General features: G+C 40.7%; 1 protein-coding gene across 8 annotated transcripts in view; it reads right to left on the bottom strand.

Moving 5' to 3' along the window:
- Positions 1-6: 6 nt before the first annotated feature.
- The window catches only part of LOC109969412 (RAS guanyl-releasing protein 2), a 31,800-nt gene continuing 15,102 nt past the window's right edge, over positions 7-16,704 (bottom strand). For 6 of the 8 annotated variants that reach the window (XM_020616272.1, XM_020616275.1, XM_020616276.1 and 3 more), the window contains 10 exons: positions 16,509-16,625; positions 15,862-16,143; positions 11,985-12,059; positions 11,468-11,590; positions 9,764-9,879; positions 9,478-9,619; positions 5,251-5,287; positions 2,557-2,715; positions 1,458-1,520; positions 7-881 (listed from right to left, as the gene is read on the bottom strand). In XM_020616272.1, the coding sequence (XP_020471928.1) occupies positions 1,462-1,520; positions 2,557-2,715; positions 5,251-5,287; positions 9,478-9,619; positions 9,764-9,879; positions 11,468-11,590; positions 11,985-12,059; positions 15,862-16,143; positions 16,509-16,625 (1,110 nt within the window). In that variant the 3' untranslated portion in view covers positions 7-881; positions 1,458-1,461. The remainder of the gene's footprint in view (positions 882-1,457; positions 1,521-2,556; positions 2,716-5,250; positions 5,288-9,477; positions 9,620-9,763; positions 9,880-11,467; positions 11,591-11,984; positions 12,060-15,861; positions 16,144-16,508; positions 16,626-16,704) is intronic. The other 2 variants (XM_020616277.1, XM_020616274.1) reach the window with 2 other exon arrangements.

Raw genomic sequence — 16,704 nt, 5'->3', positions numbered from 1 at the left:
TCAATATTTACTGAAAAAAAAAAACTTGGGCTCTTCATCTGAGAGTAGCGTTTCAGTTCCTGCTACATTCACAGTACAACAAGAGGATAGATCATCTATCACTGCACTGGTACAAAACAACACCACAGCTACTGATAGTCAAGAAAACATGATAGAAATATAACATTCTTCAAAGTCCATCAGCATTTTAACTGTCCACACAGTCTGTTCAGCTGTGTATTGGCTGGTAAATGGTTGTTTTTGTCATCAAACTACACACTGGCACCACAAATCATCAATATTTTAATCAGACACCAAAATTGGTCCCGATTATTAATCCATTGAAATGTATTTCAAAACAAGATGATGAACAGTAAAAAGCACAGCACAAAGAGAGTAGCTTAGTCTGGGTGGCACACTTACATTCTTGGCAATAAAAGACCCTATATTAATGTTTTAAAGAAGAAGTAGATAGCCATAGTCTGCAGCAAAGTGTCCTCAAATTATAAACTTCAAATGACGTTAATATTTCACCAAGAAAATACAATTTGTGGATTTTTTTTAATCTATAGTAAGACTTTAGAGAAACCTCTTTGTCAACATAGAATCAAACTACAGAGAAGTTAGATTGAAACCATAAAAAGACATTCCATTCACTTTGGTTGTCACATTCATGCGAGTTGCAGTAGGAGTGGAGCTGTTCATGCAGTACATGTCCACTGTGTGGCAGAGTCTTGTGTTCAGTGCAAATTCTCCTCAGCTTACAGGGCTGTCAGACTCGCATACTGTAACACATTCTGTGTCCAACTTCTTGCACACCAACCGTAGGAGGGATTCTAAAATAGAAAGCTGGAGACTGTCACTGGCCTGTTCAGCAAAGACCACACTTCAGTTCAAGGTTCCTGCAAGGGTCAGAATACAGTAAATGATAGTTCCAGTGGTGCATACATGGTACACAGTCCAAATGGGTCACAAGATAAATCTCAGGGGGAGCAAAGTGACAGGACAGAAGAAGAAAACACTTCTCCAATGCTTCCTTCCATCACTATTTTTTCCCCTTTGAATATAGTGATTAGTTTAACCTCTAAAACATTCAAATGATCTGAGAAGATTGGTACTTGATTGAAATGCTTACAACTAACATGCACCCAGTGATGACAGAAGCCAAAAAAAAGCTATAAAAAATGTAAGATATCACTCTTATTTCTGTCTATAAATATGAAGCTACAGACAGCAGCTGATGGCTCCCACTACATATTTAATGGCAGACAGACAAAAGAGTGGGATCATAAAAATGCAAGGTCCACAGTATATGATGACCTGAAGACCCAAGAGTGAAGTCTCTGAAGGACAGTGATCATAGGTAACACAGGAAAGTAGTTTAACTCAACACACCAAAAATAACAATAGCAATCTTAGCTGGAACGTAGCGAACAGTAGGAGTTTTCTTTTGCAGCAAAAGTGAACATCACTCTCACCTGGTTATAGGTGGACATCAAACACTCCTTCCTCCACTGTCTCTATATCCTCTTCAGCAATTACTGGTGGAAACCGAAAAGGTGAGAGTATAGAAATGAGCAATAGACTGGTCAATCAAATGGAAATGCAAAACACTGCCAAAAGCTAATGAAATGTGTGGCCTCTGTCTGTTTATCATGCCGATTCATTTTCCTAGTGCACTGATCAAGTGGGTCCACACTGCTATAAAACAGAGCCAGGCAGGGCACCACTTTTGCTAATGTCTGATGAAAACACTGCATCTATGAGTCACTGGCCTCGCTGTGGCAGGCCAATCACATTTCCATTGCAAATTATACTCTATTGTCTGAGAATATCTCCCAAATGTCAGCGCTCCATATGCCTGGAGGGAAACAAAACCACCCGTCAAAAAGTGGAGGTGTTGCAGTGGTGACAGGAAGTGCTGAAAAGGTGTTACAGAAAATTCTAGCTTTTCTAATGACAGTTATGGGAAAAATATATTTGTCTGCTAGCGTTTTTGTACATTTTCAGATTATGATGGCACTCCTCATGAGCAATGTGATGTATTATATTGTATCTATCTTAAAATCAAGAACACTAATAAAACTACTGGGAGCATTTATGTCATGAAAAAGGCAGAACATTCATTAGTCTTTAAGTCTCAGGTGTTAATATAATGGGATCATCAACAACATATGTGCATTTAACAGGTAGTGTTCCTTTGTATGTAAAGAATTACATATAGACAAATCTGATATTTTCATTAACATTTTATAATCAGTTGGTGATCATAATTTAAAAAGGACATGAGAGGAGCCAGCAGCAATGTTCATCATGGTTGAGATGTCAGTGTTTAATTTATTTTAAAACCAGACCTTCAATATAATCCAGTAAATATTTGTGTGTTATTTGTGTTTTGAGCTGAGAACAATTTTACCAAGAGCAACAAAAGTGTGTTTGAAGTCTCAAGCAAAATGGTTGAAAAACATCAATACTTCAATAGTTTTTACTGAAAATGTTAGTTTTAGTCTTTGGTTCTACTTTGCCATGAAAACAGTCTTCTGTTTTGTCTGTAAGTACAACCAAAGCACCTCTCACCTGTATCCTGCAAGCTGGGTGGGGTGTTGGCAGGTGGGGGGAAGCTGTAGGACCTGGCCTGGAGAGCCGGCGGTGTCTCGTGGCTGATGCTCTTGGTCCTCTTCCTGCACTCTACAGCCAGGCGGCTTCGGCAGGCCTTGTGGCAATTCACCCCGCAAGCTGCAGCCGGAGCATCCGCATGGAGAGAAAGGATGGTGGCAGGGAGCGGGGGTGTTGGAGGAGAGGGACGGAGAGTTACACAGACAGGAAGCGAGACAAAAAGAAGGGAGGGGGAAGGCCAAGAGCAGGGAGAAGACGGGGAGTGGAGTGGAGAGAGAGGGAGAGGGTCAGACAGAGGGATGGGAACAAACAGAAACATGGAGGCAAATGGGAGAGTTAGTGGTGACAGTATAGTGTTTCGACATGCCGTGCAGAAACGTGAACAGTGACACACACACAGTGAGGCCAACTGTGCCTGACAACAACTCTGTCAACCGGGGGAGTCTAAGGGGAGAGGAGAGGTGAGGAGAGGAGAGGAGGGCCCAGAAAATATGAGAGTCAAAGAACCCAAACACACACTCGTCTCCAAGTGTTACCAATGATTTTTCTCAACATTTAAATGTTAGAAAATACTGACACTTCCAACAGCCACCTATTGGTAGTATGGGTGGGTGAGATGTAAGTAAGGAATAGTTTGACATTTTGGAACACTGATACCACTTTTCTTTCCATGCGGATGCTCCAGTAAACGTATGAAGCTACATTTGGTTCAGCGAGTCGGGAGCTGGCCATGAGTAAGACCACACTTGCTGCTGTGATATCAGAGCTGCATTGCATTCATAGTCTAACTGTCTGAGGTCTACTGCCCCAAAACACACACATTCAACTGCACACAGACACATTAAGAGTTCTGAATGCACCCTGCTCCTGAACTGCAGTGGGTGATTCATTTCACTTATGTCCCTGCTGCTCTCGCTACCTCCCTGACTAGGGGCTAACAAAGATAATGGGGATGAATAGCTGTGAGGGCTCTCCCGGTGACTTCCTCTGGACTCATTAATGCACTGGAACAAGCCAGAACACTCACACACCTCCTGTCCAGCTCCTCTAAAGTGGAGAGGAGAGTGCAAGGTTCAACAGAGTGAGTGGGTTGTGTGTGTAGATGTGGTGCAAACTAATAAAAGTAATGCATTAATCTGTTTGTGTGTTTGCTTGCCTGCCATGTTACACTCCTTTTGTCTCAACAGCAGCAATCATGTGGCTTGTGTTTGTCTTTTAATAACTGTGCAGAAAAGCTGATATGAAAGACAGTGCATTTCATAAAAAACAAAATAATGCACTTGCTTAAAATAAAAAAAAAATTGTTAATTAAGAAATTAGCTGCTAATCCAACAGACATTTTTTGTCTCATAAATACAGCATACAGACTGCTGGGAAGTAACAGACCACATGAGCTCAAAGGCCCCAAGGAGCATTAATGACTCTAGTCGCTATGCAACGCGAATGTTTGATCATAACTTGCAAGCTACTTGCAAACCAATGTGAGATGAACCCGAGTGAATGAGCAAGCAGCTAATGTTGAGGATAAGAATGGACAAGAGAGAGATGATCAGTAAAATGCTTGTTTTTCAAGAAGAGGATGAGGAGAATGTGAACACATTACATGCTGTGTCACACCAGAGCCAACAAATGACTATACATACATTAGGTCCTGGTTCCACTGCTATTACTACATTGACATAATACTTGTGCCAACAAATCAGTGAACAAAAGGTTCAGTGCCGTACATTCAGCCCCGTGCTATAAACAGCAATGCAAACTAATTTCTTGAACAACTGACAAAGCAGTGAAGTGTTATCCGTACTCCCATCTGTAAGGCTGAGCTGTATTTAATCACGTCTTGTACTGTAAGACTCCAGAAGATGGCAACTCATTTGATTTGCATTTTAAAGTTGACATAATTTTCAAGGTTTTTGCTTGACATCTGGATGATAATATATGTAGTGCAAGTTATTTAGAGTGCTGAACATCTGCAGATTATCACTACTTCATTTCCAGCATCAACACAGGTCCTCAATGGCACATCCAGAGAGGGAGGAGGGAGCTGAGTATGTGTTTTTGAAGCTAATGACCATGAGGATGATTGCTGTGTGTATGTACATTGGCGAGATGAACCTGCTTCCTCAAACATTGGTCTACAGGGAGCCCTGAAAGGGCAAATAATTGGGCATTGTATGTGCACTTGTGGTCTCAGTTGCTGGAGCTGTTAGTGAACAGAGCTGTGAGGCTGGACATACAGTAAAAGACTGTGATATATTTGCTGTGGTGTCTCTGTTGATAACATTTGCTCAACACTTCAACTCTGTGGATCTTTATCTACAAAGGGTGCGTGTGTGTGTGTGCGCGTGCCTGGCATTGCTCACCCTGTGGGGGCTCAACTTTCCTTGTGGGGACCATGTAAATCATTAACATTTAGAGTGAAGACTTGGTTCAAGGCTATGGTAAGAATTTGGGTTTAGGCAAGTCTCCATGAAATGTATGTAAGTCAATGTACTGTAAGGTCCTCACGAGGAAGGGTTAGGGAAAACGTGTGTGTGTGATGTTTGGAAATTGGTGACGTCAAAAAGAGTTACTAATTATTTGAAAGGCCATACCCGTCTGGGTGGACCACACACACATCTGTAGCAGATGTTCAGTGAAAACAAATGCTCTTACCTTTACACTTGTAGCCTTGCTTGTAGAAGCCCCATATCTACAAAAGAGAGAGCGGGAGACTTCAAGTGCTTGTCTGTACTTTATGACCACAAATAGTTGTTGGTTTACACAGTGATTGCATAATATCAACTCCCTGAATGTTAGAAATGAAGCAAAACCACAGTGCAGTAATTATTGGGAAGCCAGCAACTAACAAGTATTTCTTGCCAAATTCCCCACAGTGAGCATGATTGATTTTGTGCTTTTTGCTTTGCATGTCAATTTAGAGTACCGCACAACCAAATCTGGACACACAAACAAAGAGTTATAGAGGATTTGCATGGTTTTAGTCCGTTAACTACAAATGTAATTCATAAGAAAATCAGCCTGTAAAGATTTCAAAGTTGCCTGACGCAAACAAATGATTACAGTGAACATCTTGTCATTTTTAGTTCTTGTCAAACTTAAGTTAAACCCAACATTCAGCACGGTTTCACAGCAAAATGAATAATAGCTACATTGGTCCACAGTGTAAAAGATTGTAGTGTCATAATAATGGCTGTAAAATTGTGACCTGGCAAAGTTTGTTGTACTACAGCCAACTGTCCAATAAGTGGTCTTCTTCATGGTATTTTATAGCAGTTGTCAAAAGCTGTCAGAAGCGGTGGAGATGGAACCTAACATGTAGTGTCAGTGGAAGGCATACGGATTGGAGCTTTATAGGGTTAAAAACACTAGAAGGTGGTGCTGGGGCAGATGGATGGGACCTGACGTTCATACAGAAAACTAGAGACTGTGTCCGACACTGTGTTTTAAATGTTTTATCTGACCCCAGGGCCTTTTCCTTACCTCAGTCATCTAGTTTGTAACTTAACCTTACTTTTGTTTAAAGTAAGGTTGAGAAAAATGTTGCAATGTCACCATTTTCGAGGTCTTATTGTGAAAGTAGCATGTTTTGCGATGCAGACCAGTGTAGCTATTATATACAGTATTTTGCTGTGAGACTGGGTTGTGACATTATGTAATTTGGGAAACAGATACTGCAGTTGTTTTCCATCATCTGTGATTTAGTGATGGATGCTGAAAGAGTATAGAGGGAACAAAACACCTTCACAAATGAGTTTTGAGCTGTAAAAAACTGTGAAGCAAATTTAATGTAAAACCAATAACTACCCAAAAGGTTGCAAATGAACCTAAAACTGTATGCTGTGGGAAGTGGTTAGCAGTAAAGAGAAAGTATTCACAATTAGCATTTAACGAGCTAAAACATGTTAAAACACCCATATAGTTCACATCCCTTGTTGATACCAAGGAAGGTGAAGCACAATGGAGGATGTGAGAGAGACAGAGGGACAGAAAGAGAAAGGAGAGTGGCGGGACAGAGGGGCTGGACGGGGACCGAGATCAAGCAGGACACAGGGAGCACACAGACAGTGGGGGAACAATGACATGAAAGAGTTGAGCTGAGATCACACGCTGCACTGGCACATCTGAGGAGGCACAAAATATCCTGACCTCTTCATACACACACACACACACACACACACACACACACACAGAGCCAGAGAAACCACGGATGCACACACACACCTAACACACATACAGCTGAAGATGCACATAGAGGCACACATAAACAAAGACACACAGTGGGAAACGATGAACACAGCCAGAGGCTCTACAACAAAGAGAAGTTGGTTACGAACAGAACATCTAAACACAACTAACATCACAGTTCTGCCTACACTGACTGACCTTTACCATCTCCGTAGACTGTAAAACACAATTTACTACAAACAAAAGCTGAAAACACACAGACTTTTACTTTCTTTCAACTATATTTATATTTTTGGAATCCATTACTGATGGCTTACTAGATTTTGAATCAGCATGTTGTCTGTGGGCGAGTACGAACCGTGAGTTGACACATTATATGATCATGTATTTAAAATGAAATCTGAACAGCAGCATATGTGTATTTAGTTACTGTAGGTGCATTGATGCAATACTGGATGTTGATATTATGGTAAACACAGCCTTTGCTTTTATTACACACTGTGGTGAGGTTCCACTTCGCATATGATAAATTCTTATGAACATTTCTGACATCCAGCTATTATCTTTGTAGTAATTTAAAATCAGGTAAAAATTGATTTTTTTCCTCAAGACAAATTGGTGTGACAGCAGACACAATCCTTCTGGTAAGGGCTCAGACCTTCTGGTCACCAGATATTCAATGTAACATCTTTTTCGTCTTTATACCTTTGCACATAAATGCCATATAATTAAATTATTTTAAACTATACTTTTTCAGACATTACTTGGGAAAATATATACAGTATTTACACTATATGTATTTAGTTCTATGACAAGATTGACACCAGAAGAATGGAAGCCTAATTAAAAAAGGAAAAGGTAATATTAAGTTACAGTTTTACATGATATTACAGAAGCAATGATTTCCTGGAGTTTTGTGGTCACCATGAGGTTGCCAGGGATCCAGTAGACCTGTGACTGTAGCTATTTAATGAAAATGTACTGTATGCAAGTGATTGTAACTGCTAACAAAGAAATCCCTCTTCTTGGACTGAAAAAAAAAATCTAATATGGAGACTGGATCGCCATTATCAACCTGATGAGTTGTGTATAAGGCCTCCATGTGATTTGAAGTGTGTGCATTTGTTTGGGCGCACTCCTCTCCACTGCCAAAAGCTGCAACTGAGGCATGAGGTCACCCAAATGTCCGTGAGAGGTTTGTTTACAAGTGTTGGTTTGCAGTGACAACCTAAATGCACCAGACACATAAAAGTCAAAACCCTAGTGTTTCTCACACTGTACAAACATTCCAGCAATGAGACACAAACCAAGAGATTTGAGATTCTTTCTCTTTTTACTCTGATTCTACAAAGCTCAACTGTCAAAAGCCTAAAGACACTTGTGCATCACACATCGTAATAAATCACTTGATGTATCCTCCTCAGGTGCAAAAACACACCCTCCCTAAAGACACTTGTGCATCACACATCGCAATAAATCACTTGCTGTATCCTCCTCAGGAGCAAAAACACACCCTCTTTTTCTGCATCTCCTCACTTTGTGCATTTAACGAAACATGCATGCTGATATTTTGGATGTCAGGCCAAAGGTGGCTGCAGGTAAAACAGCACAATATCATGACGATCCAAGTAAGACACTGGGGGCGAGTGAACCCTGAGAAGTTTACAGGAGGCTCAGCTTTGCTGTTTGAGACAAGTGCTGAAAAATGGGCTGTGGGAAAATATTGCTTTTGCATAGCAGCCAAGAGGAAAAGCCTAAAGCAGGCCAATGAGGAAGTGGCTGGTGTATCTACCTCTGCCACACAGACAGACATATTCAAAGGAAGAAGCAGGCTGGCAGAGTCCTTATCTCTCCCTGCTCTGTATTCCGAGTTCCCCCTCATGATGGTTTGAGAATGCCCAAGCTTCCCCTGAAGGATGTGTGCTTGTCTATATGTGTGTGTCAAGTGTGCTCCTTTGTGTTTTAATGAAAGTCTATACATATAATCCATGACACACTTGTCTTTTCGGCATCACAATGTTCCGCTAGCTTATATGAAATAGAAAAAGATGAATGGGATGTCACCTCAGTATCTGCAGTTCAGTATGTGGGCCCTATTCCTGTTCTCATTACAGCTGAGTGCTGACTCAGCGCCTGTGTTTATATAACGTAGCTCCTTGGGGGGGACTTCAGGGAATGTTGAGAACCACACAACACACACACACACACACACACACACACACACAGATATAACACTGCCAAAGACAAGGATTATCCTGTCGCCCAATTACTTTCCTCCCATATTACCCAGAATGCAACTTCATTATCATGTGGCTATAGTTCAGAATAATTGGCAGTGCCCTGACCTGACAGGAGGAACCTGTGAGAGGCAGGGCTATCGCACACTGCCGGTGACTCCCGAGACAAATAATGAAGCGCACATGATCTTTGCAGCTACAGTACATGGCTCTGAAACAGCAGGGTGAACACAGCTGACCTTTACTTTTCTAAACAAACACATGCCATTGATTTGGCCAGTGCATTTGAAAACACAAAAGCACACAAAACAAAAATCAATTTTCCATCTTTCATTTAAAGTATGATATATATAATTACATATACACACACACACACACAGTATTTTGTGTGATTTTTCCATCAACTGTGAGAATAAGGGAGAAAAAAAAAACACAAGCTCAAAATGTGTCTACTCACAAAGCCAGCGCAGTGTTCACAGAACGTGGGCTTGACGTAGGTGGTTTCAGTGAAAGTGTGGATGAAGCCCATCTTGCAGTTAAGCAGTGAGCTGGCTTTCATAAAGTAATCAATCATCTCTTCTCTGCTGATCTTCCCATCTCTGTGAGAGGAAGCAAAAAGACGTGCGAGTTTGCTGTGAGACGGTTTCGGTTAGTTCATGCTGTAATTTAGTTCAGTCTGTAAATTGCATGGATTTATCTGTGTGATTCAGTGAGCATCAGTTAACAAATCTGCAAATGCTCACTGGTTCTTGTCCAGTTCTCCAAACTTGCTGAGGTAAGGGAAGTTGTTCCTGATTGCTTCAAATTCATCCCTGGAGATGTGGCCATCACTGTCTGTGTCAAAGTTCTTGAAGACTGACTGCATGTGAGAGGGTTTATGAAGGTTATTGTTAATGAGAATTCTGCTATAAAGGACTAATTACTGACAATGTCACTTCACTTCACATGAATGCCACACAATAGAAATGAAATATAAAGTAGATAAATAAGTAGCACAAAATCTAAGGCACTTTAAAGCAGCAAATGAAGAGATATAATAAAAATATATAAGAATATAATAAGAGAATGTATGTTATATGGGAGCTGTATGTGCAGCAGTCAACACTGAATGTGCAAACTGAGAATGTAAACATTACAGGTGGTCAGTACACATTCTCTTAAAAAGAACCCAGCTCAGGAACAGAATTTTCTTGGTCAAGTTGCCTTGTCCATAACATTTACTCTATATATTTTAGGCAAAGTTTAAAAAAGTATGTCTAAGTAAAATGATTTCCAATATCATAAAAACACATAATTAGCACACTGTCATAGTAAAGTGCACACATATGAGAAAATCAACAAGTCTTTTTTTTTAAACAGGAAGACTATGTAACATTTGTTGAACAGCAACAACTGTAGCCAAAAATGACGTTTACAGTCTAATGGTACAATGTGAGGATCACTGGTACAGATTTGTTCTTAAGTGAAACATAAAAGTATCTTAAGACAACATGTTTCATTAACCCCGTTTCTAATGTGTGCAAAACAAATTTCACCAAAGTGGTCCAGTCTTCTCGCCACAGGGATGGTTATAATCAACTACAATAAAAATAACACTCACTACACTCAGTTTGTTACCTTATGTTCTTGTCTGCTGACTTTCATCAGCAGAACTTGAGCAATAATGTCAAGGAACGGACTGTGACCTTACACAGCAATATTTATCTAAACAATAGCCACTGATTATACCAACTAAGTGAGGTAAATGTTAGATTCCCACTGAGCCGATGACTCCCATGGTCCTCGTTTCTAGCTTCCATCTCACCAAGAAGTTGACAAATGATGCAAAAAATAAAGAAACTACTCAGTATAAATATATGGACATCTGCAATGGCAAAAGTTTCTACAAAATTACAACTGGATGTGCAAATACCCATTTTATGTACTAATTTGATGGTTAGCTAAAATGTTGATAATTTTATTAATGGTTTACAATAATGGAGATGACACTGATCACTTCACAGTCTTTCAGATCTATCAGGTGAGATTTTAGAGGGCCCTAGGCTGGGAATCACTGGACTAAACTAGTTACATTTATATAAAGTAGTTAAGGCTAGCTCATGGGAAACTCTACTGTTTATCTTTAAATAGGATTTAAATTTGAATGCACCCCTTCTAGATAAGATAGAATTACTGAAGGAAGTACATCAGAAATGAGGTGTTCCTCTGTTGTAGTATTTCAGATGTAGCTAGTTTACATAATTTTAGCTCCCACACAGTCAGTGACAGTTAGGACACAGCTATGTAAAGGTAACACAATCAGAGATCAACAAACTCTAGTAGTCCACTATAACCAAAACAGTAAGAATACTATAAAGCAGATCATTCACCTATAGCCATGTGGTGCTATCACACTGTAGCCCACAGCTTCCAATTAGCCCTGAAAGTGAAGGGGGTGGGGAACTCACCTCCACCATCTTCTCTATGTGTTTCTTGATGATTGTCGGGTCAGCACTGGGCTTCACCGACACAGCCCACTCATCGATCATGGGTGGCTCGGGGTCGGGCGCAGGAGCGGGGCTGGAGTTCTGCTACAGCCAATAATAACAAACCAAAGACCATGAAATAAATGAACATGAGGGAGAAGAAGCTGCTCTCTCACAAAGAAAAGACTATGCAGAGTAGCAGTCAGTGGTTAGTACAGTGGGCCAAAATGTCACGACAGAATGAAACAGTGATTTCCAATATGCATGGTTGACATTTTATACCACTCAATAGACAGTGCATTTGTAATAGCATCGACAGTATCAAAGGGCAGATGTGTGTTTTGGAAGCCTATGTGGAAATTTAGCATCAAAACTCATTGCATTCACATACAAACACTCCCAGAGAATTCAGTGCTTCATGGATGAAACAGGGTAGGATATATCCCTAGCAAAACAATGCCAGTATGAAATCAATATTATACAAGTGTGAACTGCTCACCGCTGGCTTTCGTGGCTCTCTCTGTAGAGACATCTGGTAGATCTCCTCCTCTGTGTGGTACTGGTCCAGAGAGACCTGCACAGAGCAGTGCACAGGACTGTGAAAACCTCCACCATGACGCATCACATTAGATATGCACAGAATAATTCATTACATCACTTTGCCCTTAAATGTGTCTGTCTTCATAAAACTCTGTGTGACTACATTTCTACCACTGGCAAACAAAAATTTAAGTCAAGAATTGAGTTTATGTGGGTAAAGCATACCCTCTGCTGTGACCAGTGCCCGATTGGTGGACATCTGATTGACATTTAAACATTTAAGTTAAATGTTTGTGGTTATGAGACGCTGTTACAAATTGATTATATGAAATTTCTGATTGGAATTACACAATATTAAAAATCCAAAACATCTAAAGTTACACTTAATGTATGAGCTTCAAATTCAAGAATGATGTGCAAGCTCAAATACAGTGATACTGTATTTTACACAGTAACCATGAAGAAAAGAGCATGAACAGTTTTGGAAGCTTTAGTCCCTTATCTCCAGTCTACACTGCAAACTAAATACATTCCTGCATACATTTCAAGCTGTAGCACCTATTTGTGTTGCATTTCAACTGTAAATGTTACTGAAATATACACAAAGTGACCAACTAAGGCAGCTGTGTATCTTCACTGAAACAGTTGGCAAATATTTGTCTCTCCAAAGTTACTCACTCACAACATGAGTATCAGATGTTCACAAGGGCTGATATGTCAAAACCTGGCTGAATAAAAGTAAAACTATCTGCATGGCCAGATACTACTACATTACAGAAAATAGGTTTTTATAATTTGGGTGAACTGACCCTTTAGTGGTCTAGAAACAACATGGTATGGCAAATAAATATGACAAACATAGAAAGTATTTGCCTTTGGGTATAGACAACCAATACAGCATGTACTCATCCACTGCATCCATTGTTGCCTACATAGCTTTTCTTTTAGTCTAATTGTGTTTCCTGTTTTTATTTAGTTGAAGTAATAAGGCCTTTTGTTTGGCCTTCTGATTTAGTGGCTCTTAAGAGTATTCCAGGGCGAAAGTTAATTGTAAATTATCCACCATATTCAGGATGATATGATGGAACAGTTTGAAAGGCTGATGAATTTGACTCAAACAGGAGGAAAATCGCAGTTTAAACCAGTGTTTTGCTTATTTTAGCTCTCTGCACAGACATGCTTGTCTCCTTTCATTACTCTGAAGGGTTTATTGACTTCCTTCACCTCGTTGTGAGCCAAGCGAAACCCAAGATAGATCAGCTCCAATAAGTGCTGGCATAAACTAATTGAGTATTGACTCTGTTCAACAAACTTCCCTGATGTCCTTCGGCTCCAAAGCCCGTCAAACTCTTTTTTTTTTCATTTTCACAGAAAAAAAGGGAAATCCAGCTGAAAGCCCACACAAACACCTGCTGTCACACTGAGTAATTGATTTCTTGGGATTGCTTAAACTCAGAAAACTCCTGTTCCCTAAATCAGGAACCTGTTTTTTGCCAAAAATACTGACACACAAGTTTAGTTTAAAGGACTAATACACCACCTCAGCTTCCATTCTGAAGTGAAGACAGCAAGGAATCAAGTTTAAATTTCATTTTATACTATCACATTTTGATGCTGAATGTGTTTCAGGGACCATTTCTAGTGAAGGCTTCTGTTTGTTCTTGTTGGTGTGTGGTGATTGTCTGTACTTGTATTGTGTAATACAAGTACAGACAGCAGCAAAAGAGGAATGAGAGAGCAAAGTGTTATCAGCTAAGCAGAGAAAAGGTGTGGAAGAAGCTGCAAAACGGTTGTTCTGATGACACTTACAATTTCATAATAATGATATTCCATACACTATATTGCCAAAAGTATTCGCTTGCCTGCCTTCACATGCATATGAACTTGAGGAACAACAGATTCTTAATTCACAGGGTTTAATATGATGTTGGCCCACCCGCTGCAGCTATAACAGCTTCAACTCTTCTGGAAGGCTGTCCACAAGGTTTAGGAGTGTGTTAATGGGAATTTTTGACCATTCTTCCAGAAGCGCATTTGTGAGGTCAGACGCTGATATTGGACGAGAAGGCCTGGATTGCAGTCTTCGCTCTAATTCATCCCAAAGGTGTTCTATCAGCTTGTGGTCAGGACTCTGTGCAAGCCAGTCAAGCAATATAGTGTATGATGGCCTTTATTTGAATAGATCAGTAGTATTCACAACAACAACAAAAAAAAGATAGGAAAACTCTAAACAAATTGGCAAAACCAAATTATCACACACACAAGGGTTTAATACAAAGTCAATATAGCAATTTTGCTGCAAGTATCTTTCAGGTCATTTCTACGGCAAAAGAAATGTCCTGACAGTGAAGGTTGCAGTGCAGGTGAACAATTTAAGGTTCACTGAAAAAATGCTGAATCAGGGGCCATGAGTCTTTGTCCTGGATAAAAGCATAAATCAAAACAATAGGATGACAGATAACCATGTTCCAGTAGTTAATCAAAGATTAACCACATTACAAACTGGAGGGGTAGGGTTTGAAAGAAGTGGACACTGTGGAGGAAAAGAGGCTGAAAGATGTGCTTGACATGTATTATGGGAAATGTAGGATCCTATGTTCTTATTTTAGTCAGGATCTGTGGAACCCGACTTGGAAAAAGGGTTTACACTTCAACATGTGGACTGCAGGCACTGTGATTTTAACCTTGAACCTTCTGGTTGAAAAACAACTGCTCTACCCACCTGTCGCCCCAAACCACCAAGAAAGACTCACTTCTGCTTTTTGTAAGGCAGGTTGAACAACTGGTTACTCACTCTGGACTAATCCTCATCCAATTACAAGTTGTTTCTTCTTCATCGTGTCTTCATCTGGATTTTTGGCACCTATTTGAGTACCTTACCATCATTCATTCCATTTCACAGTTAGACTCAGTTCAGCTATACAGCAGTTCAAATCTATTTCAAATTGTTGCCAAGGACTCATGCTGCATTCAATTCATACTCTATCTTTGATCATAGGTTGGCTCACAAGATCGAGGACACTAGCACCAGACGCAGAGGAACTCTCAATGTGCTACTGTGCTGCTCACCTAAGCCCTCACCATCTCACACATCTATCATAGGATGCTATTCTCAACCGCTGCTCACCTAAGCCCTCACCATCTCAGGATAGGATGCTATTCTCAACATTGTTGCCCCAGAACATGTTCCTCCTATTAGTCAGTGTGGAATTATTTCAGTTTTTCCTGGTGTTCAATCAGAACAAAAGCAGCTTCAACCATCTACAGCAAGGCACCCACACATCACGTTAAGACCATGGGTCACTAGACTTTCCAGGCCTTTCAACTTTACATCAGATCCAACCCAGAGGACATCGAACACATCCTGTTAGCTTTCATTTCCTGGAAGGGTTTGGGAGGCTGCCATTATTTATTTCTAAAAGGTGATATACTGGCTCTTCTGACCACTCTGAACCACCTATATTCAATGCTTTGGCTGCATACTGTTTAATCTCTGGCCTTTTGTCTATACACAGATTTTGTCCCAGTTGGTTGCAGTTGAGTCTGTCTGTGTCAGTCAACTCACAGCACAGCAAAGTCTTTGTATTAAACAGGCTGCCTATTGCACAGGCTGTACACAAGTGTTTGTCCTTCTTGAAGTTTTTCCTCCTACTTCTCTGCTGTCTGGTTGGTTAATGAATGTTTTCAAATGCTATTGCACTACATGATGAACAACAAACTCACAGCACCTGATTCTGACCAGTACAATTTGTTCATTGCAGGTACATTTTTTATTCAAGCCACATATTCATCTCGAACTCGTGAATATTCACAGCCTGTCCAGTCACCGCACTCACCGTTAGCAGGTTGAGCAGGTCTGTGTTGGCATCGACACTAGGCGGCATGTTCTGGATGAGCGCCAACTCTTGAAGGATGGTGTAGAGTTGCTGGGTCTTTGCCAGGTTGACCCGAGTCTTCTCTTTGTCGACCCAGTCTGGCAGCGCCACATGCACAGCTATTAGGTCTTTTAGGTGCACACCTAGGATGGGGAATCGGAAGCCAGAGCACTCGGAGAAGCGCTTACGGTATTGGCTGTAGTTCCCACATGATGTCACCAGTTCAATGAGGTTGTTAAAAACCTGTAATGCAGGGGAATGAAAGGGGCAGACAATTTAAAAGGATGAGATGAAAGTTGGCAAAAAGAATCATCAAAAACATTCTGATCCACATGGAATTACATAACTGACAAGACACTGTAACTCTCCCAACTGTTGCAGATAACTTTCCAGTCATATGGCTCAAATTCATAGCTTTAAAAAGCCGCTGTGTAGGAGTAATGGGCTCAGATAAGGAGCTTGGCAGCTCCAACAGTGGAGATGCAGATAACTGAACCAAGATTCAATAGGACTTGTCAGCTAAGTGCATTCAACATGCAGTGAACATCGAATTTGTCTGGTTACATTTGGCTGTGGATGGTTGAGAGCATGGGTACCAGCTACTGCACCTTGTTGGTTTCCGCACTGATGTGGGTCTGCGTGTCTTTGAGACGAGAGATGGAGCTGTTGCTGAGGCCGCCCACCACTGCCATCAGTGTGTTGAAGTTCTGCAACTGCAGCAACTTCTGTCGACAGAGAAGGAGAAAATAATAGTAGTGAGGGGCAGTGTTCAGCAGCCCACATGCACACCCACACATGAATCTA

This window comes from Monopterus albus, unplaced genomic scaffold, assembly GCF_001952655.1.
Source record: "Monopterus albus unplaced genomic scaffold, M_albus_1.0 scaffold173.1, whole genome shotgun sequence".
Classification (NCBI taxonomy): Eukaryota; Metazoa; Chordata; class Actinopteri; order Synbranchiformes; family Synbranchidae; genus Monopterus; species Monopterus albus.
Note: the sequence above shows the minus strand (reverse complement) of the source record. Positions and strands in the feature narration are given on the sequence as shown.